The sequence below is a fragment of the Trachypithecus francoisi genome, unplaced genomic scaffold (assembly GCF_009764315.1).
Source record: "Trachypithecus francoisi isolate TF-2019V2 unplaced genomic scaffold, Tfra_2.0 Lachesis_group10, whole genome shotgun sequence".
Taxonomy (NCBI): domain Eukaryota; kingdom Metazoa; phylum Chordata; class Mammalia; order Primates; family Cercopithecidae; genus Trachypithecus; species Trachypithecus francoisi.
Window position 1 is genome coordinate 27,724,869 of NW_022681455.1, and position 27,494 is coordinate 27,752,362.

Below are 27,494 nucleotides of genomic sequence, written 5' to 3' on the forward strand. Positions count from 1 at the left end.
AATATCCATCAAAATTAGGACCTATTTTGAAATACATGATAATAAAAATAGTACATATCAAAATATGTAGTACGCAGCTAGAAATGCATTAAGAAATCCTTAAATACTATAGTATATAAATAAAATAAGATTAGTGATCTAAGCATGTATTACATGAAATTAGTGACCAATCAGTAATTTACTCCCAAGAGAATTTTAGAAAAAGAAATAATGAGGCAAAGAGCAGATATTAATGCATTATTAATACAAAGAGCAGACATTAATAAGAAATAGAGATGATCAACAAAGTCAATAAAGTGGCCATCTTTTAATCTTTTTAAATTTTTATTGTGATAAAATATACAAAACATAAAAGTTATAACTTCAACCATTTGTAAGTGTACACTTGAGTGGCATTAAGTATGTTGCTTTATTGTGCAACCATCCCCACCATCTATCTCCAGAACTTTTTACATCTTCCCTATACCTGTTAACCAGTAAGTCCCAATTTCTCCTGCATTTTTAGTAACAATAATATCAGGTTTTTGGAAAGAGATTGATAAATTCAGTAAAAAATAATATGAGAGTGAAAAGGACCAAAGTAGCCTAACTCATCTTGAAAAAGGAAAGCAAAGTCAGAAGACTTACTTTACCAAACAGAAAGATAGAAAGGTAACGTAATTTTTAAAAACATGACATTGCCCAAAGATAGACAATAGCACTACACAGAATCCAGTCTTTGAATAAATGATGAATATATAGAAGAAAAAAAGTGATCAGATGATAATCTACAAGCAAAAACATTAAATTTACCTTTTTCACATTATCCACTAAGCCAATTCCAGACTGACTGTAGATTTGAATATAAAAGTAAGCAAACAAAGCTTGTAGAATACAACATCGGGGAACATCTTTAGACTTTGACCCAAGGAAGTATTTTCTAGACTTGATGCTAAAAGTGTTAGTCATAAAGGGCAATCCCTCCCATGTAGATCTTCAAGTCCTTCAGTTCTGAGAATTTTTCTTATATTTCTTGATAAAATTATCCTCCATTTTTCCTTCATCTTGCTGGAACTCCCAGTAATCAGATGATATTGAATCTCTAGAATGGGTTGTTCAATTTTCTTTCCACTACTGTTTTCCATCTTTGATGTTTTCCTACTGTTTTTGAAGTAATTCTAAACTGTAACTTCCAAATTTTTCATTAAATGTTTTTCCTTTCCCCTGCTACTTTATTCTTTATTTCTAGGAGGTCTTGTTTCACTATAAAAAAAAAAAAAAAGTATCTCAAGTTCCTATTTCCAGGTGAGATGAAATGTGTTTTACCATTTTTCTCCTATCAAATACAACTATAAATTATAGGCAGAATGCATGAGATAACTATTTGAAGACTCTGATAATAAAAGAGTAAATAAAAGAGTGTAAGGATGGAAAAATAACCAGAATTATCCTGTGTATTCTCCCAAAATTGATTATAGATGTAATGCAATTGCTATCAAAATTCAAGTGGAATTTCTTGGAGACAAAGAAAAGCTGATTCTAAAATTTATATGGATAGACAAAAGAATTAGAATAGCTAAATCAATTTGGAAAAAATGCAGTGAATAATCACATTACCTCGTTTTAAGATTTCATACAAACTTCAGTAATCAAGATAGTAAGGTATTGGCAGAAATATAAACATGTACATCAGCTGATCAGGACAGAGATTCCAGAAATAAACTTACAAAATATGGCTAATTTGTTTTTGACAAAGGTGCAAATAAAATAAATGAAGAAATTAAAATTGTTCAACAAATAATATTGGTACAATGGGCTATCCATATGCAAAGGAAAGAAGGAAAGCTGAAAAAAGGAGAGAAAGAAATGAAGGAAAAAAAAAGTCAGAAAGGCCTGGAAGGAAGAAGTGGAAGGAAAAGTGGAACGAAGAAAGAAAAGAAATCCTAACATAAATCTCACAATTTATACAAAAATTAACTAAAAATTGATCATACATGCAAATGTAAATATAAAACTATAAAATTGTTAAAAGAAAACATAACAGAATATCCACATGACCTTGAGTTGGGTGATGAGTTCTTAGATTCGGCACTTTCCAAAAGAGAAAAAAGAAATACATTGGACTTAATCAATTTTTAACATATTTGCTCTGCAAAAGAAACGTTAAGACACTGAAAAAAATAAAGACTGGCAGAAAATATTTGCAAGTCGTGTATCTGATAGAGGAATTGTATCTAGAATATATAAAGAATCCTTAAAACGCAACAATAAGAAAACAGCTCAATAAAAATTGGGTAAAGGCATAAACACTTTACCAAAGAGAGTATAAGGATGGCAAATAAGGACGCAAAAAGATATTTGACATCATTAGTCGTTATGAAATACAACTTGTTTTTTTTTTTCACAATTGCCCCAAACTGGAAACAAATGTCACACAACACAAATGTCTTTCCATGAGTGCATAAACTGTGGTACATTCGTGCAATGGAATTCTATTTAAGAGGAAAAAGGAATGAAATTTTGATATTTGTAACAACTAGGAAAAATCTTTTCTTCTTCCTCCTCCTCCTCCTCCTCCTCCTCTTCTTCTTCTTCTTCTTGTGACGGAGTCTCACTCTGTCGCCCAGGCTGGAGTGCAATGGCGTGATCTCAGCTCACTGCAAGCTCCGCCTCCCGGGTTCCCGCCGTTCTCCTGCCTCAGCCTCCCGAGTAGCTGGGACAACAGGCGCCCGCCACCACGCCGGGCTAATTTTTTGTATCTTTAGTAGAGACGGAGTTTCACCGTGTTAGCCAGGATGGTCTTGATCTCCTGACCTCGTGATCCGCCTGCCTCGGCCTGCCAAAGGGCTGGGATTACAGGCGTGAGCCACCGCTTCCGGCCGACTTGGGCAAATCTTAAGGCATTATGCTAAGTAAAGGCAGCTAATCTCAAAAAGTTGCATACTGTATGATTCCATTTCTACGACATTTTTCCAAAAGGCCAAAATGTACAAATGGAAAACGTATTTACGATTGTCAGCTGCTATGTGTGGGATTTGGATGAGACTATAAAGGAACAGTGCTAGGGAGGCTTATGGATTGATAGAACTGGTGTGTATCCTGATATGGTAATGACTATGTGTATACACATAGAAGTGCTTTTTAAAAGTCAATTTTTACTTAATAATTTTAAAAAATACAGATAGCTCCCATTTGTGGCATAGCCTATATACACTCGATGGTTTGTCTGAGAAACACTTTCACCAAGCTCTTGAAAGAGCTTACTTTGAGCAGGGTTTGGAGGAGAGAAAACCCGGTGAGACCGTGGAGCACTGCACGTTGCCAGTGAAGAAGGACTACTGAGGTTATTAGTTCTTTAAGTAAATGAACTAGCGACATTTTGACAGCAAACACATACACCACCAGGGTAGAATTAGAGAGGGGCGAACGATGATATAAGTACTCCTGTACGTTCCGTCTTACATTAACCAGAGGGGCGAAAGATGATACCAGTGCTCCTGTACTTTTCGTATTACATTAATCTGACCCCATTTTAGGGTAAAATTTCAAACGTAGTCGGCAGGATTCGAACCTGCGCGGGGAGACCCCAATGGATTTCTAGTCCATCGCCTTAACCACTCGGCCACGACTACAGACGCTGCAGCAAGACTACAGACATGAGGGAACTTTGGAAGAACTAAGATGACCATATCCACCACACAAGCATCTTTATTTCGAACAAACCGGGTCAATTCAACAACCAGCTCCCCTGGGGACAAGTTTGCCTCTTTGCTGGAGTCCTCGAAACTGAAAACAAATTTACTCACCAAGGAGGTGGAGCCAGGCCTTAATCCTACTTTTAAACCTGGGACCTTCTGCTAGAACTTCCAGGAGACCAGCCTCCTTGCTGAATGACACTGTTGCTTAATGGATTTCAGAGAAGGAAATGCCCCCTCATGTGGGGAAAAGAAGGAGAGATCAGACTGTTACTGTGTCTATGCAGAAAGAAGTAGACATAAGAGACTCCATTTTGTTCTGTATTAAGAAAAATTTTTCTGCCTTGAGATGCTGTTAATCTGTAACCCTAGCCCCAACCCTGTGCTCGCAGAGACTTGTGCTGTGTTGACTCCAGGTTTAATGGATTTAGGGCTATGCATGATGTGCTTCGTTAAAAAAGTGCTTGAAGGCAGTATACATGTTAAAAAGTCATCACCATTCTCTAATCTCAAGTACCCAGGGACACAATACACTGCGGAAGGCCGCAGGGACCTCTGCCTAAGAAAGCAAAGTATTGTCCAAGGTTTTTCCCCTTGTGATAGCCTGAGATGTGGCCTCCTGGGAAGGGAAAGACCTGACCGTCCCCCAGCCCGACACCCGTAAAGAGTCTGTGCTGAGGAGGATTAGTAAAAGAGGAAGGCCTCTTTGCAGTTCAGATAAGAGGAAGGCATCTGTCTCCTGCTCTTCCCTGGGAATGGAATGTCTCGGTGTAAAACCCGATTCTATGTTCTATTTACTGAGATAGGAGAACACCGCCCTAGAGCTAGAGGTAAGACGTGCTAGCGGCAATACTGCTCTTTAGTGCACCGAGTTGTTTGTATACGTGCATATCAAGGCACAGTACCTTTCCTTAAACTTATTTATGACGCAGAGACCTTTGTTCACACATTTTTCCTGCTGACCCTTTCCCCACTATTACCCTATTGTCCTGCCACATCCCCCTCGCCGAGATGCTAAGATCAATAAATACCGAGGGAACTCAGAGACCAGTGCCGGCGCGGGTCCTCCGTATGCTGAGCGCCGGTCCCCTGGGCCCACTTTTCTTTCTCCATACTTTGTCTCTGTGTCTCTTTCTTTTCTCAAGTTGCTCGTCCTACCTGACGAGAAACGCCCACAGGTGTGGAGGGGCTGGCCACCCCTTCACCCTCAGCTAAGCTGAGGGAGAGAAAAACGATACAGAAAACCTCTGGATCTTATCACTTGATGTCCCTAAGCCCCTAAATGTAAACCTAAATTATTTATTTCATTATGTTTGGGAAATTGTTTTGCAAATGACAATGCGCTTTCATTTTCCAGACGGGTTAAGAAGAAATTTGCAAGTAAAGCTGGCCCATGAGTTATTTTCCTGTGAAATCGTAGATCCTAATAGATCCTAGTTTACTTTCTAAAAAATTGACTTCTTGGTTTAATTTTGCGAACAATGCAATGGTTGATCAAACCAAATTTAACCAATAAAGCACATTTCCAGTTCTCCTTTTTACATTTGCAACTCATCAGTTCCTTTAGCAGAATGTTCAGATGCTCTATAGAAATGAAATGAAATGAAAAAAACAAAAACAAACAAAAAACAAAGAACGATAAATGTGGATGCCAGATCCCAAGATGCATAGATGTGCAGGTCCCACTTTATGGTCAGAAAAATGCTAATGGGCAAAATGAATTTGATGCATCTTGAGAAAGCTAATTGTTTGGTTTTAATAGACTATGTGTAACCAGAAGTAACAAAGTGCCTTTTACATAGCATTCTATTTAATTATGTATCACTGAGAAAGTTTTTTTTTCCAGAAAACTAAATCTTTTTCAAGATCAAATAATTTCCTTTTATCTGTACCCAGAGAAGTTTAACTATGTCATGACTGATAAACAGAATAAATGTGGTCATAGAAAGTAAGAATGCATCACACTTACTTTCTATATATAGATCTTTATACATAACCAGAGCATTACTTATGTGTTTTTCTACTGGCCATCTTTGGAAAACATCCTGTCATTTGCTTTAAAAGATTGTATAATGTATTTCAAATCTTTATTTTCAGCTGGGCCCTAATGTTTTTGTATTTTTAGTAGAGATGGGGTTTCACCATGTTGGCCAGACTGGTCTCAAACTCCTGACCTCAAGTGATTCGCCCCCCTCGGCCTCCCAAAGTGCTTTGATTACAGGCCTGAGCCACCACGCCCGGCCTCAACTGCACTTTTGAATACATAGTAATCCTTTGAGCTAGGGAAGAAGCAGCCCAAGTTAATGCCATCAGAGTCATAGTACCAAAGATGATGAGAAATGAGAGTCAAACCACACTTAATTGGAAAGAAACTGGATTTTTAAAAATCTACAAGCAAAACTGAATCCACTAAAAATTAGATAGCTCAATTTCTTTTCTTTCTTTTCTTTTCTTTCTTTCTTTTTTTTTTTTGAGGCGAAGTCTTGCTCTGTTGCCAGACTGGAGTGCAGTGACGGTCTCGGCTCACTGAACCTCCACCTCCTGGGTTCAAGCGATTCTTGTGCCTCAGCCTCCCGAGTAGCGCCCGCCACCACGCCTGGCTAATTTTTGTAATTTTAGTAGAAACGGGGTTTCACTATGTTGGCCAGGACGGTCTCTATCTCCTGACCTCGTGATCCGCCCACCTGGGCCACCCAAAGTGCTGGGATTACAGGTGTGAGCCACCACGCCCGGCCTCAAATTTCATGTTAGTAAGAATTATGTCAAATGCCTTCCTTCTGCAGCCTAGAGACCACAGAGGGAAATTCTTTGATGTAATCTGTACCCTCCCTACCTCGTCCATCACTCTAGAGAATGAGAGCCTTTCTGTGGGCTTCACAAAATACTCAGTAAAAAGCAAAAGTAGATTTGGAGGCTTATTGTCTGGTTTTCAATTCTGAAGAAGGAGGGGTCAGAGAAACGTTCCTGGTGAGAGGAAAGAGATGGAACATCCCCAGTCACAGAAGCTCCCAGTGCCAGCCAACTGCTCTGGCTCAGCCAGAGTCCCTTGAAAATCAATCTCTCTCTTTCTCTCTCTCTGTATGTGTGTGTGTGTGTGTGTGTGTGTGCCCCTCTCTCTTTTCCTCTCCCTCTACCTCTTCCCTACTGTCAGTCAAGGGCATCTTCATTAGAAGTTTATGAGATGTTAGTTTATGAGAATATATTAGGATATCCTTCGGTGAGATGATCACCCAATCTAGATGATTCTACAAAATTGTGTTTATTAATTTTGGGAAGTTAGATGGAATATTACGTAACCAAACTAGCCTTTCAGACTGGCCATGATATATCAACATTTGTATTATTGCTGATTATAACTAAAGTGGCAGGAGCAAGAACCATACTTCATATGTTCAGTTAAAATAAATTGGTGATCTAAGATAATGAATTAAGTTATTTTTTATTGGTGTTTTACGTATCTTGGCAAAGTAGTCCTTCCAAGTCTATTCTTTTCAGGAAAACCAGTGCCCTTGTAGGGAAAGAGAAGGATCTGATAAAACATTCTCCAGAATGATGTAGATACAGTCTTTTGGTGGGGGGGTTGGGGGGCTCAGAAAGTGAGCCATTGTCGGAAAGGATCGTGGGGACAAGAAACAATTTGACTAAACAACAGTATGAGGAAGGGATATTGAGGATAATGAGGCCTAAGGAAACGAAATAAACTTGAACATCAAGCAGCTGGTAGGGAACGAGTCTGAATTGTACCTATCTATACCTGGCAGCCAATGCCCCCACCCCAATCAGCATGATTCTACTCTGCCTTCTAATAGTATTTTATGCATATTTTATACTAACTATAGTAGTTTACTGCAGAACCAAATACTATAGACAAATAAAACAAGAAAAAATCTCCACCTTTTGAGAGTTTGCCCACACAGAAAATCGTCTGTACTAAAAGATTTACAATTAGTATTTGGAGTGTTTGGATTCTCTCCCGTAAAAAAAAAACAAACATCTTGAAGCTATTAAGTAGAGAGAACTACTGTGTTACAGAATGGAGAATGAACAGTGAATGAAAATTGTTTACCGTTGCCAAGGTTTAATACCTTGTAGAAAGTAAAGAAGAAATCACTTACAACTCAGAAGTGTTTACCAACTGGTTACCAAGGCAAAGAGATTTCTCTTAATTCTTAGTCTTATATATATACCTCATATTCTATGTCTATGTCTATATATATAATATATATATCACTTTACATTTACTTCCAATCCTTTTCCTTCGTCCAGAAGAAAAAAAAAAGGGAATAAATTATGAAAGGGAGGGAAGAGGAAGTCTAGATGGTGAAGAAAACTGAAGTAAGACGTCTTCTGGGGACGCGAGGAGGCAGCGGCACTCAAAAGGAGTGTGGATTAATGCTCAGTATACCTGTCATGGGGGGGCAGTTAAAATGCTGAGAGAGGACTGTATAAGGGACCTTAAGCGTTTCTCACGGACACCCTCTTCATTTATCTTCATTTTAAAATTAATTTGTAAGAGAAACAAGTCAGCACCGAGGTAAATTGGCTGGAAAAGATTTCAGCAGCCTGGTGCTGCTGGTAGATTTACCTCCCATCTTCTCATTCCTTAGGTTCCCAGAAGTCTCTCCAAGGAATTGAGGTCTCCATGGGCAGTGTGGTCCGTGGAAGAAACCGACTTCTGAGAAAGCGATGCCGGCCGGGAGGAGAGAGGGGAATGGGAAGCGAGTGTGCCCCGAAACCCGCGATAAGTAACCTGGGCTTCGAGGCTCTACGGATGCAAGAACTTTTCCCCTCAGCTCAATCTTCATTTCCGGTTTAAAAATCCTTTCTGCGTTGCGTTTTTGTTGTTGTTGTTGGTTTGTTTGTTTGTTTTTTACTTTTTAAATGGTTTTATTTTATGTACATATAATGAACATACGTTGTACCCATAAATTCTACTTTCCAAAAACAGGAGCTTTTTAAAAGAAAACCACATAATAAATTTTAAAAGGCGCTGGGATTCCTCTGCTTCTAGATCGTTGCTGGGCTAGAAAAATAAAGTTTGTTCTACCAGGAATCACAAGTGAGAAATGAATATTCTCCAAAGTGGAAATTATAGAGTGTAGTGTCACGCCAGGCGAATATTCAGTTCTCATCCCCAACATCCACAACTACCTATCAGAAGGGCTAAACCAGGTCAAAACAGTCCAGCATAATTTAGGCTTCATCAAACAATGTCATTATGCTCTTCTAAGATGCAAACAAACCAAAACAAGAAATACTAAAATAAAAATAATATCTGACACTGCCATACAAATTGTTAGTTCCTTTTTGTATCCCCCCCCTTCTATAACATTAACAAAGGGAATATTTTATGGCAAATAATATTTTATTTTATACATCACTAGCCATAAATTTTTGCCATTAGTTACTACACAAATGCTGCCTAGTGCCATTATCCAAATGGCATAACCATTTTACATCCACAATTCACTTCTATAGTTACAAGTAGAATATTCATGATTTACTTAAGTACATCTATCAGTGAAGATTTAACACTGAGATGCAATCTAACATCTGTAATATCTGATGTTATGTAGATGGCAATGTAGGAAAGATGTATTTTAACCGCTTTTCATTTAAGTGACCTTATGTAAAAAATAAAATAATTTAGCAGTTCCAAGTATCCAAAGGGCATTTTCAAATGTACACAAAAGAAATGGTTACAGAAATTTTTAAGGAACATCTTTCATGTCTACATCCTCTTGTAACTGCTGTACCATTTTCTCTTCCAACTGCTTCCCTCTGCCTACAAGAGGGGCTCGGATAAGATGGATGTTTTGCTTGACTTCTTTGATTTCCTGAACTTTCTGTAGCTCTTTATTTTTCTTCAATCTGTTCATTATAAATTTAGTTTGGCGTTTCTGTTTGATCTCTTCAACTCTCTTCATTGCATCAATAGTTTCATTCCATAGCTCTCGCTGGCATTTGATAGGTTCATTTCTACGTTTTTCAAATTCAAATGAATTATCCACTGTAAGCTCTTTACCAGCTGCTTTCCGGAATGCTTTGGTCCACGAGGACTGCGCTTCTTTTTAAAGTTTTTATGACATTTAGATTTGCAAAATCTGAACACCTTGCAATCGTTGCGGACGAACATTATGCCGTATCCAGGGTAGATGGGCCCCGAACAGAAATAACACTTCTCGATATGCATGTTGAACCCGCGTGGGACCCCACCAAACAAACGCCAAGCTTGAGAGGAAGTCAGCGTTGCGTTTTTGCAAACAGTTCAGAGCTCGTATTTTGCTTTGTTTTGCGTCCTGCAAGTTTCAGAATTAATTACAGTATTTTCTTTTCTGGATGCGACACAAAGTTGAGAGGTCATCGGGCCAGAGAAGTTCCTCACTGTCTATTGTTAAGTAGCGTGTGGGGACGAATGAATGACCTTAAGGTCTTAACCCTGGGATTCGATCTCGCCCTGGAGGCATGGATTCTAACCCTCCAGTGATGGTCGTATTTGTTTCTGTCACATTGCACCAAGCCATCTTTGGGTCGCGGATCACCTGAGACTTCTCTTCCCTCCACATTTCTCCTCCCGTTTCTCAGACCACAAATGCTCGCCCGTTCCACGTCGCCAAACTTGGATTCTCCCGCGCTTGAGCGTCACCTTCAACGACTTCATTCCTTTCTGTCCAGGACGACAAGAAGCCACTTAATTGATCTCCCCTAACGGAGCAAGTACCGCTGGATCACACTGTCTCACCGAAAGGCGGAAAAGCAAAGAAAATGATGTTTTTACATCTCAGCCCAAGCAGCCGCTAAAAGAAAATTCCCTAGTTAGAGAACCTGGGAGCGTTCTAAAGCCACCTGGACGCAGTAAATTTGTGCCACAAGGTAATCGTTTGCTCTGTGAGCTTGTTGACAAAACACACGAAACTCGTTTTTAAACACAAACGAAAAAGACAGATATGAACAAGAACGAACAAGAAGGGCTTATCTTTCGAGAGAAAAATCTAGACTGGAGCTAGAGGAAAGGGACTTACGGGACTCGGCTATATATTAAAAATACCATCCAACGTCAAATGTTGAAAGTTCCTCAAATTCCGTTCTGTGAAATCAACTATCCCAAGCATGGAATTGGAGAGGCCAGATTAAATGAGATATGGATTTTGATCCTTGGTCAAACTATTCTTTTTTTCCCCACATGTACACTTTTAATAACATGCAAAACACAAAATGAACTTAGTATCCCTTTTACACCCTAATATTAGTGGAGGCAATGAACACGCAACTAAAGCAATAAAATGTCGTTGGAAAACAGGAAGGGAAGGGCCCAAGCTTGATCAGAGAAACCCAACAATTGCTAAAATATCAGTGCAGCATTTAGTGAAGTTCCTTCTGCCAGTGGCTCCCATACGTCCGTATCTTGGAATTCTTTTGGCTGGTGCTTCAAGAACAGACCATGCACCTGGCCTCCTAACTTCCCCAAAGGAATTCCTGCAGAAGACTATGAGAAAGGCTTCTTTGTGATCTTCTTTGTTTGGAATGATGGAAAACATGAGAAATGAAAGGCATCCTCTCATCCCCGGAACACCACCATCATACCGAGGATAATGACTAAATGGAGTTTCTTTTTTTAATTATATTTTTATATTTTTCTAATAACCTTAACATGTACATTTTTTTTCTAATAACCCTAAAATGGAAGTTTCAAATTTGCATAGCGCTTTATACTTTTTCAAAGCACTTTCACTCTATTTTATTTTATTTGTTTGAGATGGTGTCTGGCTCTGTCGCCCAGGCTGGAGTGCAGTGGTGCCATCTCTGCTCACTGCAACCTCTGCCTCCCAGGTTCAAGCGATCCTCCTGCCTCAGCCTCCCAAGTAGCTGGAACTATAGGCGTGCGCCACCATGCCCGGCTAATTTTTGTATTTTTAAGTAGAGATGGGGTTTCACCATGTTGGCCAGGCTGGTCTTGAACTACCGAGCTCAAGTGATCTGCTCACCTCGGCCTCCCAAAGTGCTGGGATTACAGGCATGAGCCACAGAGCCCGGCCTCATGTATGGTATTTTAATCAGGTATTTAATCCTGTTGTCACCTCGGACTTCTCACTCTCCATATCCAGGCTACTTGTCAGTTCACAATGCAATCTAACTATAGATACAGTTTTCAAAAGGAGAAAAATACAAACCCTTTTTTGACAAGTACATAAAGATACAAAAATAATTGTGGCACTCTTGTTTATTGCTTGTTTATGGATATCTTTCCCAGATGAAAACACACTGCTGGGGAATAATCCTGCTGGAATAATTCCCCAGTCCTGCTGGGGAATAATCCATTGAACTGTTATTTCTTTGTACACAGAAACAGAATACTCCTTAGTAATAGCAGGACCCTCACACCAGAAACTTATTTGCTAAATATTTCCCACTGTCTCACAGCTTTATCTGTCAATTTTTCCCAGACATAAAGCATCTGGGCTGGTACAATAAAACACAGTAAATTAAAAAAGATGTTCCACAGATGTAGAAGACGACAGCTGTCCTCAGGAGTCTGTCACGGGGCCAGCTGGGGGCATTCGTATTTCCCAAGACCCTTTTCCAGCTGCATTTCACCATAGTTTTTATATGACCAGATAGCTGCATAAATCGCTAAAAAGATAGCCATGGAGAAGTCGTGGTAACTCCATGCTATGTGGTCATGTGATGGTTTTCAAGGCCCGCTCATAGAAAGCGGGGTGGGATGATTCACTTCCGGTGTTTTCACTCAGATGAAAGACTTCACACTTCTTCAGTATAGGACTCATTCTCTCCTCCAGTGTGACAGACACACCACTGAGTCCTCAGCTTTAGGAAAAACAATTTGTAGAAATCCTGCTTATACCAGTTCTGTCTTGCAAAGAGTTACTGGCCCCAAATGGCCCCAAATTTGGGGAGGTAACTGGGAGAAAAGCTTATTCCATGAGGGGTTTAGAAAACTCTGGGTAAATAATCTGTAGTCATGCAAACTTACAAGTGAGAATGAGTAGAAAACGACCAGAGACAACAACAGCAAAATCCCAACTCTACATTTTTTTCTTTTTTTTTTTGAGACAGAGTCTTGCTCTGTTACCTAGGCTGGAGTGCAGTGGTACAGTCTCGGCTCACTGCAACCTCTGCCTCCCTAGTTCAAGCGAATCTCCTGCCTCAGCCTCCCGAGTAGCTGGATCTACAGCTGGATCTACAGGAGTGCACCACCATGCCTGGCTAACTTTTGTATTTTCACTAAAGATGGTGTTTCACCACGTTGGCCAGGCTGGTCTCGAACTCCTGACCTCGTGATCCGCCCGCCTCTGCCTCCCAAAGTGCTGGGATTACAGGCGTGAGCCACTGTGCCCGGCTCCAGCTTTGTATTTCTTAAAATTCTCTTCGGCGTTTAGGACATCCTGTCACTCTCAGGATCGCCTCTCCACTTAGGTTTCTCTGCCCTTCCGGTGCCTGCAGAGTGCCCTTGTATGTTCACGGGTTGCATCTGGTAGTGTTTCGGATCTTCAGGGAATAGGATCTTTCACTGGACCCCGGAAGAGCCATTTTGGTCCTTCTGTCCTCTGAGGCGCAGATCTTCCTGGGGTGCCTCCACCCTCTCTTCACCGCCTTCCAATAGCTTGATCCAGGAGACCATGTAGGGCACCTGCAGTTCCCAGGGGACCGTGCAGGGCAAGTCCAGATCCTCAGAGCAAGCCACCTGCACCTCCCATGTTGCGGGCGCCAGGCTATAGGGTTTACTGGTTTATTATAAAGGATATCCCAAAGGATACAAATGAAGAGGCACACAGGGCAAGGTATGGAAGAAGGGGCGCCAAGCTTCCAAGCACTCTCTGGGTCTGCCACCCTCCAGAAACCTCCACGTGTTCAGCTGTCCGAAAGCTCTCCAATTATTCTTGAAACGGAGTCTCGCTTTTTTTTTTTTTTTTTTTGAGACGTAGTCTCGCTAAATTATTCGTTATCTCATGGCACAAGTGAAAATAGTTATTGAAAGGCTTAGTAACTCCTTTGTGTCAGGGATTGTGTGTACCCCTTGTGTTGTTTCATTTTTGTGTTTATTGAACTCTCACGGTGACTGGAGCAGAATGTTTTCCGGAAACGTATTACGTGAGTAGTCAAATTAGTAACCTCAGGGCGAAAGGCGGAGCTCAAGCAGGCTCTGTGGCGCAATGGATAGCGCATTGGACTTCTAGCCTGACTCAAGAGATTCAAAGGTTGCGGGTTCGAGTCCCGCCAGAGTCGGATCTTACATTTTGTGAATTAAGTGGATACTTGCACAAGTAATTTCTCCTTATATTAATTAATTGGACGTTTTCTCCAATCAGCGAATCCCATTTTCCTGTAATTCATTTTCTGCTTTTAGTGTTAACATCTGAGGAGCTTCTTCAGAAACATTGCCATGTATAGACGTCTACAGTCGCTAGATGACCAAATCAAAGGGAAAATAATACAAGTTGGATATTAAAATGAATACCAGTAACTGTTTCTTCCTTATGAAAAACAACTTTCTGGGGCAGATAAACTTACTGTTTTCCCAGCCTCTGCTTGAGAATTGCTGGCAAATGTTTTAAACTGTGCCTGTAAGAATTCTACAGTGTCCATTTGGAAACACGCCAGTTTTCTAGCTGGTGAAAAAACTCAAGCCTCAAGTCCGCTCTTCATCTCATCGTCAACCTCAATAAGTGATCGTTGGTAGTGCAAATATTTCAGCTCTAAGAAATTAATTAAAATTAAATTCACTTTTAAATGAAATATTATGGATGAGGATGTCTAGCACTGATTTTGATCCAAAACAAAGATTGGTAAAAGTCCTCCCCCCACTCAATTGTACAAATAGAGCTGGAAAATGTCTCCTTTTCATCCTAGAACACTACTCTCTTAATTCCCTCCACTGGTGCCTAGTTTCAAGTATCCTGTGCATCTTCCCAGAAATTTTATATGTATGTTAACGTTAATAATATGTAATATATTTCTGGGAAGATGTATATATATGCATATATGTATACACACATTATATATATACATATAGATGTATATCTCCACTCATCTTTGACTGTAGTGGTGTCATTTAACATATGTAGTGTTATATAATTCTTTATATAAATTACGTAATATCTCACAGCATGGATTGTACCATTATATTACAAACACGTCACACCTTAAATCCAGATTGCCTGCCGTCAGGCGGTCTGGCCCACTCTCACTGAAGGTCTGGGAAAAGGCTCTTCTGTTTGTGGAGGGTGAGAAATAAAGGGAAGATACCTTCTTGTCGACTACAGACCTGCTGTATTTCCAGCAATGCTTGTGCCTGGCATGCTTCCATGTGAAATAAGGAGAGAATTGATCAACCTCTGCCTTTGCTTGCTTAGCAAAATAAATCCCCCAATAAAGCCCTTTTTAAAAACCATGCCTAGCCGGGCACAGTGGCTCAAGCCTGTAATCCCAGCATTTTGGGAGGCCAAGGCGGGTGGATGACGAGGTCAGGAGATTGAGCCCATCCTGGCTAACACGGTGAAACCCCGTCTCTACTAAAAATACAAAAAGTGGCGGGCGCCTGTAGTCCCAGCTACTCGAGAGGCTGAGCCAGGAGAATGGCATGAACCTGGGGGGCGGAGTTTGCATTGAGCGGAGATGGCGCCACGACACTCCAGCCTGGACGACAGAGCGAGACTCCGTCTCAAAATAAATAAATAAATAAATAAAAATAAACATGCCATTTGACATGGCGAATTTTCCCCTTACTTTGCACAACAATTTGGCAATGACGTACCCTTTCACTAAGATCAGTTAATGTCATGATTGACCATATGTAGAATATTTATTATCCACTACATACTCCTTTTCTTATGACATAAATTACATCTAGTTAGGTCAGGCAATGAAACAGGGTGTGATAGATTCACAGCTTCTTACCCCTATTTATTCCTGTATACATTTCTCAGTAAATGATACTCTCTTACTCCAGCTGCAATGCTACCTTTATCATGTATTAAATTTACACATATGTGCAGATGATTTCTGAGCTCTCTATTCTATGACATTTTGTTTATCCTTGCACCAACAATGCATGCTCTGAATGTATTGAGACTTCTAGTAAGTCATGATACTTAGTGTGGTAAATGCCACTGTCTTTTCCTTCTTCAAAATTCTCTTGACTGATGTAATCACCAGGTTCACATTTTCTGTTTCTCTTCTCTCAAGTATTACAAACTGGCATTGCCTGTTTCCAAAACACTGTTATCTAAGAACTGTATTAAATATTTTTTCTATTTTTCTAGTTTTTTATAGCCAGGCGACAATTCTCCTAGCAATTCATTTTTCATGAGTGGAAGCAGAATTTTCATTTTCGAAAAATGCACCATGGGCCAGGTGGGGTGGCTCACGCTTGTAATCCCAGCACTTTGGGAGGCTGAGGCTATTGGATCACTTGAGCTCAGGAGACCTGCTTGGGCAACATGGTGAAACCATGTCTCCACTAAAAATACAAAAATTAGTTGGTCGTGATGGCACATGCTTATAATCGCAGGTACTTGGGAGGCACGAGAATTGCTTGAACCTGGGAGGCAGAGGTTGCAGTGAGCCGAGATTGTGCCACTGCACCACTCGAGACTAGGCAACAAAGCAAGACTGTTTAAAAGAAAAAAAAAAAGCACCACAGAGATCATCAATTATTTTGAATATCTCATAGTATTTTGTTAATTTTTTTGATTACTTAATCTAAGACTGAAGGGGTGGCCTACCCCTCCACACCTGTGGGCGTTTCTCGTTAGGTGGAAAGAGAGGCTTGAGAAAAGAAATGAGACACAGAGACAAAGTATAGAGAAAGAAAAAGTGGACCCAGGGGACGGGCGCTCAGCATACAGAGGACCCACGCCGGCACCGGTCTGAGTTCCCTTAGTATTTATTGATAATTATCTTTACCATCTTAAAGATAAGGGAGTGGCAGGACAATAGGATCATTGTAGGGAGAAAATTAGCAGTAAGACATATGGATAAAGATCTCTGTGACATGAATAAGTTCAAAGGAAAATGCTGTGCCTTGATATGCATATGCAAACATCTCCATAAACCTGTTAGCAACATTGTTCCAGCAAGTCCCACCTTTTGCCCTAAGGCGGTTTTCTCCTATCTCAGTAAACAAAGCATACAATCGGGTTTTACACCGAAATGTTCCATTGCCCAGGGACGGGCAGGAGACAGATGCTTTTCTCTATCTCAACTGCCAACAACCGCCGAGAGGCCTTCTTTCCTCTTGTACTGGTCCTCCCTAGCACAGACCCTTCACGGGTGTCAGGCTGGGGGACGATCAGGTCTTTCCCTTCCCACGAGGCCATATTTCAGACTATCACATGGGGAGAAACCTTGGACAATACCTAGCTTTCCTAGGCAGAGGTCCCTGCGACCTTCGGCAGTGTATGTGTCCCTGGGTACTTGAGATTAAGAGAATGGTGATGACTTTCAACCAGCAAGCTGCCTTCAGGCACTTGTTTAACAAGGCACATCCTGCACAGCCCACAATCCATTAAACCTCGAGTCACCACAGCACATGTCTCTTACAAGGACAAGGTTGGGGGTAGGGTCACAGATTAACAGCATCTCAAACACAGAACAAAATGGAGTCTCTTACGTCTACTTCTTTCTATATAGACGCAGTAACAGTCTGATCTTTCTTTCTTTTCCCCACATAAGACCATCTTAATCAATTGATTAATTTCTTTTTATCTACATAGCCTATTCCGTATATCATTCTTTTTCATAGGAAACTAGTCTAATGAATTAAATGTTTACAATTTATGACAATGTTTTTTAGAAGAGTATGTAATGATATTTGGTGCATGTCTTTTTATAAACTATATTTTATGTACATATCTTTCAATTTCTGACTTTTTCCACAATCATTATTTTATTTATATAACATTTAAATGCCAAAATCATTACCTCATAGTATGTATCTGTGATTGTTAATTTCATGCGACACCTTGCATGAACCACAGGGTACCCAGATTAAGCATTATTTCTGGGTATGTCTGTGAGGACATTCCTGGATGAGATTAGCACTTTTCCCTCATCCTCTCTCAGATCTCTGCCAGTTTGGCCTAAATTGCCTAAATTAATTAATTGTCTAAATCCATTAATCAATAATATCAGTTATGCATATTATTTATGAAATTACAAGTCTGTAAATCCAATAAGAAAAACAAATGTTAATTTTGTTGGCACCTACCTAGGGTGACTTGAGAAATCAGGGGACAGTGCCGCTTATATATTTCCCAGCAAACCTTCTAGTAATACTGTACATTTTGAACTACTACAGGGATACTAGAGGAACTTCTAGTGGGACATACAGAATGCATTAGTTTTTATTTTTAATGTTGGGAATACTTACAAAGATGTTATAAGGTAGGAAAAAACCCTCAGGAATAGTTCTCCAAGACAAGTAATAGTAGGGATATCGCCCCTGTATAAGAAAAGGCATGGGGATAGTTTAATTACTTGAACCTAGAAGTATAGAGTCTCGAGGGCTGCCTTAAAAGGAAATGTGACCTCCAGTGCAGGAGTGTGCCCATCGGTTACCAATAAATACCAGTTTACAGTGACTCTCGGAAAGGTTGTTACTGTGCTTTGTTAACGACCATTAAGGCAAGTCTTACCCAGAATATGCAGGATAATGTGAACAACAATTCATTTTTCTGGTCGGGTTACATTTATCTCTTGTCGGAATTTTAATGCGAAAACGAAGAACAAAGTTTTGCATTCTTAAAATGTGATTTCTTTCCGTTGTTGATTGCATTACACGCTGCATTCCATACACGGCCACTAGAGGGCAAAGGTCTTGTAGGTGGAGTTAGAAGAGTGGTTCTATTCAAGCAAGGAAAGTCTGCCCTTGTCTAGAATGATGCCATCACATTGATTAGGGTCAAGAGGGGACATCAGTCATATGGACCTGTTGGCGTTGTGAGGCAACGGTCTCAAGAGTCCTCGAGAGAGAGGTGTTGCCCCTCCCTGAGGACAACCTGACACTAGGTGTGGAGCCAGCCACGGGGATGGGCGACCGCTGTGGGGTCAGCAGCGGAAGTAGGGATAGAGCACACGGTAAAGGACTCCTGCTGCTGCTCCCCCTTTGCTGTCTGGTGCAGACCCGAGGTGGCCTCGAGGTGACACCGGTGGTGAGAGCCGCCGCATGAATCCACACTGTGGATGAAGGTTAAGAATTGGCGGTGGCCCATCGGTAGCCAGAGACCCAAATCGTGTCTGATGTGAGTGAAGGTCACCCCAGATCAGTGCGTCAGTTCCGTTTTGGCAGCCAAATTTCTCACGATCCCATGTAAGAAATGCGACCCACGCGCTGGGCCTCTTTCTCGGATCGGGTCGCCACCCCTATGCCAGGGCTGTGCTAAAGACTAGAGTCTCAGACTTGGAATTTCGAGGAAAGTGTTCCAAAACGCTGCGCTCCCTGGGGCGAGGGGCAAGAGCAGAAGCCCGGCTAGCCCGGGTCCGAGGACAGTAGCTGGGAGAGGCGTGGCAGCCGCTTAGTTTGAAATCTTTCAGATACCCCATCAGAATATCATAAAGAGCACAAACAACTTTTACACAGGAACAAAATAGAGCATATACAACACCTTAAACGCCTGATAATTTCACAATGCGTGCCTAGGAAACCAAATTGCAGTCAAATCGAGTTATTTCCCAGAGAAGAGGAAATGCAGAGGAATCTGATAGGGAGCAGGCTTCAGAAATATTGAGCTGCCTCTCTCTGCTAGAAGGAGAGAACCAACCCTGAGCTGAAATTTCTGCAAATAGAACTGAGATGATACCAGACAATGTCATGGCTGAAGGAGGGTAGGAAAGTTTAGAAAGTGCTTGTGTAGCGGGGTGCAGTGGCTCACACCTGTAATCCCAGCACTTTGGGAGGCCGAGGCGGGTGGATCACCTGAGGTCAGGAGTTCGAGACTGTTTTGCCCAGACCGTTTATTCCCCGAAGAAGACCACCAGAGTCCAGAGTCAAAGCCAAGCGGCAAGGATCTTTAATGCAAGTTCGAACTTGGTCCCTCCGTTCTACAACACACAAGAGGGCCCCAAACAATGCGTGCGCTTGCTATTTATAGCTCGAGGTAAACAGGACTTGTCAGGTTACAGAGGAACAAGGCATTTCTCTAGGCTACAGCATTACAATTGGTTTACATGTTAATGTTAAGTTATGCTTTTAGCAGCCTTCTTATCGGTTCCTGCTTTTACAAACGGTTGTAACCTTATTGGAGCTTCCCCAGGTGTTGTTTTTCTTAATGTGTTTGTCCTTACAATGTCTGGAGTCTATAGATAACCTTAATTGGTTAGGTCCGGGGTCGATCTTTAACTAGGCTCAGGGCGCCGCCAGGGCTGTCAGGGCGCCGCCCGGGCTATTTGCCTGTGGACTTCATTTCTGCCTCTTAGTCTCTTCATTTGATCTCTTTCAGACCACCCTAGCTAACATGGTGAAACCCCGTTTCTACTAAAAACACAAAAATTAGCTGGGCTTGGTGGTACGCACCTGTAGTCCCAGCTATTTGGGAGCCCGAGGCAGGGGAATTGCTTGAACCCAGGAGGCGGAGGTTGCAGTGAACCAAGATCATGCCACTGCACTCCAGCCTGGGCAACAGAGCCAGACTCCACTCTATCTCAAAAAAAATAAAAAAATAAAAAAGCTTGTGTTTGAATTGGTGCTTCATCTTGAAACATCAAGGCAATACCATTCATTACTTTTGTCCATGAAAAGAAGTCTAAGTATTTCAGAGCTATGGGCAAAAACCCTCCAGACCTGGGCTAGGTTTTGAAAGCCAAGAGAAGCATGATTGCAGAGGTGCCAACCTCAGGCTTTTATTGAAACAACACAACAGAGAATCTTTGACATCTGAAGTCTACAAAGTTACCCTGCCTTCTCTGCTCTCACAGGGGCCTATGCTACTAGTTCAGGAAAATCTGTCTCACTTATATCTGAACAGAAAATGAAGTATGCTGGGCCAGGCAGGTGGCTCACACCTGTAATCTCAACTCTGGAAGGTTGAGGCTGGAGGATCACCTGAGGTCAGGAGTTCAAGACCAGCCTGGCCAACGTGGTGAAACCTGATTTCTACTAAAAATACAAAAATTAGCCAGGTGTGGTGGTGCACATCTGTAATCCCAGCTACGTGGAGGCTGAGGCAAGAGAATCACTGGAACCCAGGAGGTGGGGGTGGCCGTGAGCCAAGATGGCACCATTGCACTCCAGCATGGGTGACAGAGTGAGACTGCATCACACACACACACAAAATAAGTATGCTGATATCCACAGATAGCTGCAATAAAAATAAATATAAAACTTGCAATCTAATCTTTCTATATACAAGTTTGCCAAAAAATATGGCTACAAAGAAGAATATAAAATGACATAATTCATTTATTAAAAATATTATAAGGAGGTATGAAAGGAAAATAAATACCAGGATCCCAAAAATCACAGAACCAAGGGAAAAGTCAAACTGGGAACTATGTCAAGCAAACCTGCCTCCCATTTTTTTCCTGAATAAGATAGGTACAAAGATAAGAAGCTACATACCTCCCTCACAATTTGCCCACAAGGAAATTCCTTGTGGACAAAGAACAGAGAGAACTCAAAGTCATCCCTCTGAGGCTCACCTGAGACGCATGTGTATCAGATTGCTTCCTCTGCCCTATTGTTTAAGTAAAAATGCAGATTCAAGGAGCCAGACTAAATTGTGTTTTCAGTGGAAGGCTTATCAAGGTCTCAAAAGAATGCAACTTTTGTCTCTTATGGACTTCTAACCTTGAAGCCCCTACTTTGAGTTGTCCTGCCTTATCACACCAAACCAATGTACATCTTACACACACTGATTGATGGCTCATTGTCAGAGGCACTGGAACAAGGGCGACTCCATCTTGAATAGGGGCTGGGTGAAATAAGGCTGAGACCTACTGGGCTGCATTTCCAGGAGGTTCAGGCATTCTTAGTCACAGGATGAGAGAGGAGGTCACGACAAGGTACAGGTCACAAAGACCTCGCTGATAAAAGGATGCGGTAAAGAAGCCGGCCAAAACCTACCAAAACCAAGATGGTGACCAGAGCGACCTCTGGTCATTCTCACTGCTCATTATAGGCTAATTATAACTCATTAGCATGCAAAAAGATATTCCCACCAGCACCATAAGTTTACAGATGCCATGGCAACCTCTGGAAGTTACCCTATACGGTCTGTACGATCTGAGGAACCCTCAGTTCCGGGAATTGCCCACCCATTTCCAGGAAAATTCATGGAATAATCCACCCCTTGTTTAGCATATGATCGAGAAATTACTATAAGAATAAGCTGCAGAGCAGCCTATGCTGCTGCTCTGCCTATAGAGTAGCCATTCTTTATTCCTTTACTTTCTTAAAGAACTTGCTTTTTACTCTATGGACTCGCCCGGAATTCTTTCCTGCACGAGATCCAAGAATCCTCTCTTGGGTCTGGATTGGGACTCCTTTCCGGTAACATCATGTCTCCCTAAAATGTATAAAAGCAAGCTGTACGGCCAGGAGCGGTGGCTCATGCCTGTAATCCCAGCACTTTGGGAGGCCGAGGCGGGCAGATCACCTGAGATCGGGAGTTCGAGACTAGCCTGATGAATATGGAGAAATCCTGTCTCTATTAAAAATACAAAAAAAAAAAAAAAAAATTAGCCGGGCATGGTGGCACATGCCTGTCATCTCAGCTACTTGGGAGGCTGAGGCAGGATAATCTCTTGAATCAGGGAGGCAGAGGTTGTGGTGAGCTGAGATCGCGTCATTGCACTCCAGCCTGGGCAACAAGAGCGAAAACTCCTTCTAAATAAATAAATAAATAAATAAATAAGCAAGCTGTACTTCGACTACTTTGGGCACATGTCCTCAGGACCTCCTGAGGCTGTGTCACGGGTATGTCCTTAATCTTGGCAAAATAAACTTTGTAAATTGATTGAGACCTGTCTCAGATACTTTTCGGTTAAACAGAAACAATAATGGCTATAAAGAAAAAAACACAAAGCAGAAACACAAGAATTCAGGAAATACATTGCCAGAAATAAATATTTCATGACAAGAAAAATAAAGACTGTGAAACAGAAAAATACAGAACTAATAGAGACAAAATAAAAAAATATTCAGGATTGAAGACTAAAATTACAGAAAGCACAAGGCAGTTACCACTGACAGCATATAAGTGGATAGTGAGAATAGACATGAAAAATAGAAGAACAACAAAAATGTAATCAAATTAATTATAAAAATAATTATAGATATAGAGCAGGTGTTGATGCTCTACAGCTGTGGACCAAATCAAGCCTACCACCTATTCTTGTGTGGCCTTGTGAAAGAGATCAAATGAAATCCACAGGCAGACATTCCGGGCGGCGCCTTGAGCCTAGTTAGAAGTTGACCCTACAGGCAGACAGCCCGGGCGACGCCTTGAGCCTAGTTAAAAGTTGACGCCGGACCTAACCGATAATGTTATCTATAGATTTCAGATGTTGTATAGACAAGCAATGTGAAAGTCCCTGTCTTGTTCTTTTTCTGTTCTAATTACTAGTGCTTGCCATATATCTCTCAACTTCCTGAGCCCAGTATAAACATATCCCACCATATGTCTCCCCTCCATATATCCCTCAACTTCCTGGGCTCATCCCACCATATGTCTCCCCTCCATATATCCCTCAACTTCCTGGGCTCATCCCACCATATGTCTCCCCACCATATATCTTTCAATTCAAAGACTACCATATATCTCAACTTTAGAAAGACACCACCTGGAAAATCCCCGATAAGAACACAGCCGTTTGTGAGAGCGCGGGAACCAATAAAAAAACTGCTAAATGTATAAACTTTAAATGTTAACCAATTGTAATGCTGTAACCTAGAGAATTCCCTCGTTCCTCTGTAACTTTACAAGTCCTGTTTACATTAGGCTATAAAAGGCAAGCGCACGCATTGTTCAGGGCCCTCTTGTATGTTGTGGAACGGAGGGACCAAGTTCGAACTTGCATTAAAGATCCTTGCCGCTTGGCTTTGACTCTGGACTCTGGTGGTCTTCTTTGGGGAACAAACGGTCTGGGCATAACACTTGAACTAAGAATGTTTTTTCTATTTTTAAATGGCTCAAAAAATGAAAATAATTTTATAACATATAAACAATGATATGAAAATTTATTTTCAGTTTAAAATTCAAATTAGGCTTTATTTAAATAAAGGTTTTTGGAACACAGTCATACTCATTCATGTGCTATTATATTATATGTTGCTGCTTTCATACTACCCTTCTCAGTGCCAGAGTTGAGTAGCTGCAGACCATATGGCCTGCAAAACCTAAAATATTTACTATCTGATCTTTTACAGAAAAATTTTGCCAACTGCTAATGCAGAATATAGGCAAGGGAGATTTTAAAAATACACAGATGTGTGGAGGGACATGGTGGCTCACATCTGTAATCCTAGTGAAAGAGATCAAACACACTCACAAATTCCTCAGCCCTGGGCCCAACACAAACACATTCCTCCATATATCTCAACTTCCTCAGCCCAGCACCAACACAAACACATTCCTCCATATATCTCGACTTTGGGAAAAAAAACACCACCTGGAGAGTCCCCTGATAAAGGTCATGAGTGTTTGAAAGAATAACTGAAACTCCCAAGAGGCGGGAACCAATCATAAACGGCCAAATCGCCTTGTTCAAATGTCAGCCAATCCCAAACCTGTATTGCACAAAATCCCCTGTGACTCTGTGCCTGTTTACTGCTGACTATATAACGCTGTCTCAGACCCAGCCGGGGGCTCTGGAACAGTTTTTGGTCGGGAGTCCAGGTTTGAACTTGTATTAAAGATCCTTGCCGTTTGGCTTTGACTCTGGACTCTGGTGGTCTTCTTTGGGGAATTAAAGGACTGGGGCACAACATTTGGGGGCTCGTCTGGGATTTCCCCCAAGCCCACCAGACCCCAGGTCAACGGATCATCACTGATCAGTAAGTGAGCCGGCTTTGTCTCTGTTCGTCTTTGTCTCTCTAAGGAATCCCGCGGGATCTGTACTGAGGTTGGCATAGTCTTGGCGGACGCGCTATAAGACAGCCACCAGGGACCGGTAGGAGACGTCCTCCGGTGCCCATCTGGGGCCTCTGTATTCTGTTGGCCCGTCTGATTCTGATCGGGAACTAAACCAGAAACGCGCTTGCAGAACTGTTGTCTGTTGTTGCTGTTGTAGACTGTTACTTGTTTAGAACTCACTTTCACTTTTCAGGAGCCGCTGGACGAGACAAAAGTTACTTCAAGTCCTGTTACTGATATTTCTCTGTATCCCTTTCTCTACCTCCAGGGGTTCCTGAAATGGGCAGCGCCCAGAGTACTCCTCTCTCTCTCCTTTTAAATAACTTTAAAGATGTCAAAGCTAGGGGCTATGACCTTAGTGTAGAGCTAAAGAAAGGGAAATTGATAACTTTCTGCCACTCAGAATGGCCCGTTTTCGGCGTAGGGTGGCCTCCCGAGGGAACATTTTGCCTCCCTATTATCACTAAGGTCAAAACTAAAATCTTCCTACCAGGACGTTCGGGGCATCCTGATCAGATCCCCTACACCTTGGTATGGCAAGACCTTGTGGAAGATCCGCTACCTTGGCTGATCCCTTTCGTGCTAGCCCCTGAGCCCTGTAAGGCGTTAGTCACGCGGCCTGCGGAAAATTCCCAGAGACAAAAGATCCCATCCGCCCCTCCTGCCCCTGTGTTGTCTGACAGCCAAGACCCCCTGTTGTTAGAACCCCCGCCTTACACACACCCGGGTCCTCAGCTCCAGGCTCCACCGGCTGCTTCCCCGAGAGAACGCGAAAACCGAGAAGCCGCGGCAGCACCGGCAGTGGTGGGAAGCGAAAGCAGTCCTGGGGGGCCGGCGGGATGGATGCCCGGCCATACCCAACGCAAACAGGCTTCTTGGCCCCCCGACTCCACTACAGCGCTGCTCCTCAGGGAAATAGGACCCCCCGGTGATACTGGGCTCCCCCGCCTCCAGTATTGGCCCTTCTCCACTAGTGATCTGTATAACTGGAAATCCCAGAATGCCCGGTTCTCAGACAACCCTAAGGACCTAACATCATTATTAGACAGTGTTATGTTTACCCATCAGCCTACTTGGGACGACTGTCAGCAACTCCTCCGGATTCTATTCACGACGAAGGAGCGAGAAAGGATACAGGTTGAGGCCAGAAAACTGGTTCCAGGAGATGACGGCCAACCGACCGCCAATCCTGACCTCATCAATGCAGCCTTCCCTCTGACCAGACCTAGATGGGATTACAACACAGCAGAAGGTAGGGGACGACTGCTCATTTACCGCCAGACTCTAATGGCAGGTCTCTGGGCGGCAGCTCGCAAGCCCACTAATTTAGCTAAAGTGTATTCAGTGTTGCAGGGAAAGACAGAAAGCCCTACCGTTTATCTAGTAAGGTTAATGGAAGCTTTCAGACAGTTTACCCCTATGGCCCCAGAAGCACCTGAGAATCAGGCAGCGGTAGTAATGTCCTTTGTAAACCAGGCAGCACCAGATATTAAGAAAAAGTTACAAAAACTAGAAGATTTAGAAGGAAAACAGGTGCAGGATCTCCTCCGCATTGCCAGTAAGGTATACAACAATAGGGATGCCCCAGAAGAAAGGCAGTTAAAAGCTACCAAAGAGATGACCAGGGTCCTGGTGGCTGCCTTCCCTCAAGCAGAGAAAAACCAAAGAAAAAAACAAGCACAAGGCCCTAAGCAAAAGTTAGAAAAAGATCAGTGTGCTTACTGTAAAGAACGTGGCCACTGGATTAAAGACTGCCCAAAGAAAAAGAGGCAGTCGGACTCAGGGTTGCGAAGACCTACCCCCATACTTGTTACCCAGGATTCCGACTAGGGGGGACGGGGTTCGGACACCCTCCCCGAACCTAGGGTAACTCTGCAAATGGATGGGTCCCCGGTTCAGTTCCTAGTCGATACCGGGGCGCAACATTCAGTCTTGGTCAAGCCTTATGGAAAATTGTCTGATAATTCATCTTGGGTACAAGGAGTCACAGGAATTAAAAAATATCCTTGGACAACTCAGAGGACCGTAGACTTGGGAACAGGAAAGGTGTCTCACTCCTTCCTAGTTATTCCCGAGAGCCCTTGCCCCTTGTTGGGGAGAGATCTATTAACAAAAATGGGAGCCCAAATTCACTTCCAGTCAGGGGGTCCCAAAGTGACTGACTCTCAAAACAAGCCAATATCCATCCTCACTATCACCTTGGAGGATGAATATACACTCCATCAGGAGCAAGTGCCTCCTGATCAAGATATCAACTCCTGGCTCCAGCGTTTCCCAGAAACATGGGCAGAAACCGGGGGCTTAGGGCTGGCAAAACACCGCCCCGCCATATTTGTTAAAGTTAAGCCTGGGACAGACCCAGTTCGGGTTCGGCAGTACCCAATGCCCCTAGAGGCCAAAAAGGGAATTACGCCCCACATCCGCCGGCTTCTAGACCAAGGAGTTCTATGCGCCTGCCACTCGCCGTGGAACACTCCATTGTTACCGTTGTTACCTGTCCGTAAACCTAATAGTAAAGACTATAGGCCGGTGCAAGATTTAAGAGAAGTCAACAAAAGAGTCATGGACATACACCCCACCGTACCCAACCCATATACCCTCTTAAGTACTTTGAACCCTGAAAAACAGTGGTATACTGTCCTTGATTTAAAAGATGCTTTTTTCAGCCTACCCTTGGCTCCCAAAAGTCAAGAGCTTTTTGCATTTGAATGGACAGACCCCTAGAGGGGTA

The 27,494-nt window shown here is 42.3% G+C and overlaps 1 protein-coding gene, 2 non-coding genes and 2 pseudogenes across 4 annotated transcripts; 2 read left to right on the forward strand and 3 right to left on the reverse strand.

Moving 5' to 3' along the window:
* Window positions 1-3,529: 3,529 nt before the first annotated feature.
* TRNAS-AGA lies at window positions 3,530-3,611 on the reverse strand. Its single transcript has one exon. It is a non-coding gene; the product is annotated as a tRNA-Ser (tRNA).
* A 4,497-nt stretch (window positions 3,612-8,108) lies between these two features.
* On the reverse strand, window positions 8,109-10,795 carry LOC117086850 (annotated as a pseudogene). Its single transcript, XR_004438596.1, has one exon. The product of XR_004438596.1 is annotated as a probable ribosome biogenesis protein RLP24 (transcript).
* A 1,736-nt stretch (window positions 10,796-12,531) lies between these two features.
* On the reverse strand, window positions 12,532-17,620 carry LOC117088502 (annotated as a pseudogene).
* On the forward strand, window positions 13,833-13,919 carry TRNAR-UCU. Its single transcript is given in 2 exon segments — window positions 13,833-13,869; window positions 13,884-13,919. It is a non-coding gene; the product is annotated as a tRNA-Arg (tRNA).
* A 6,029-nt stretch (window positions 17,621-23,649) lies between the features above and the next one.
* On the forward strand, window positions 23,650-27,234 carry LOC117086841. Its single transcript, XM_033216457.1, has 2 exons — window positions 23,650-23,694; window positions 24,527-27,234. Exon 2 carries the CDS (start codon window positions 25,043-25,045, stop codon window positions 26,591-26,593), a length of 1,551 nt encoding a protein of 516 aa, XP_033072348.1. The 5' UTR covers window positions 23,650-23,694; window positions 24,527-25,042; the 3' UTR covers window positions 26,594-27,234.
* The last annotated feature ends 260 nt before the right edge of the window (window positions 27,235-27,494 follow it).

What these genes read in the sequence shown, in the direction of transcription:
- LOC117086841 (XM_033216457.1), top strand. Translation starts at nt 25,043, where the DNA reads ATGGGCAGCGCCCAGAGTACTCCTCTCTCTCTCCTTTTAAATAACTTT.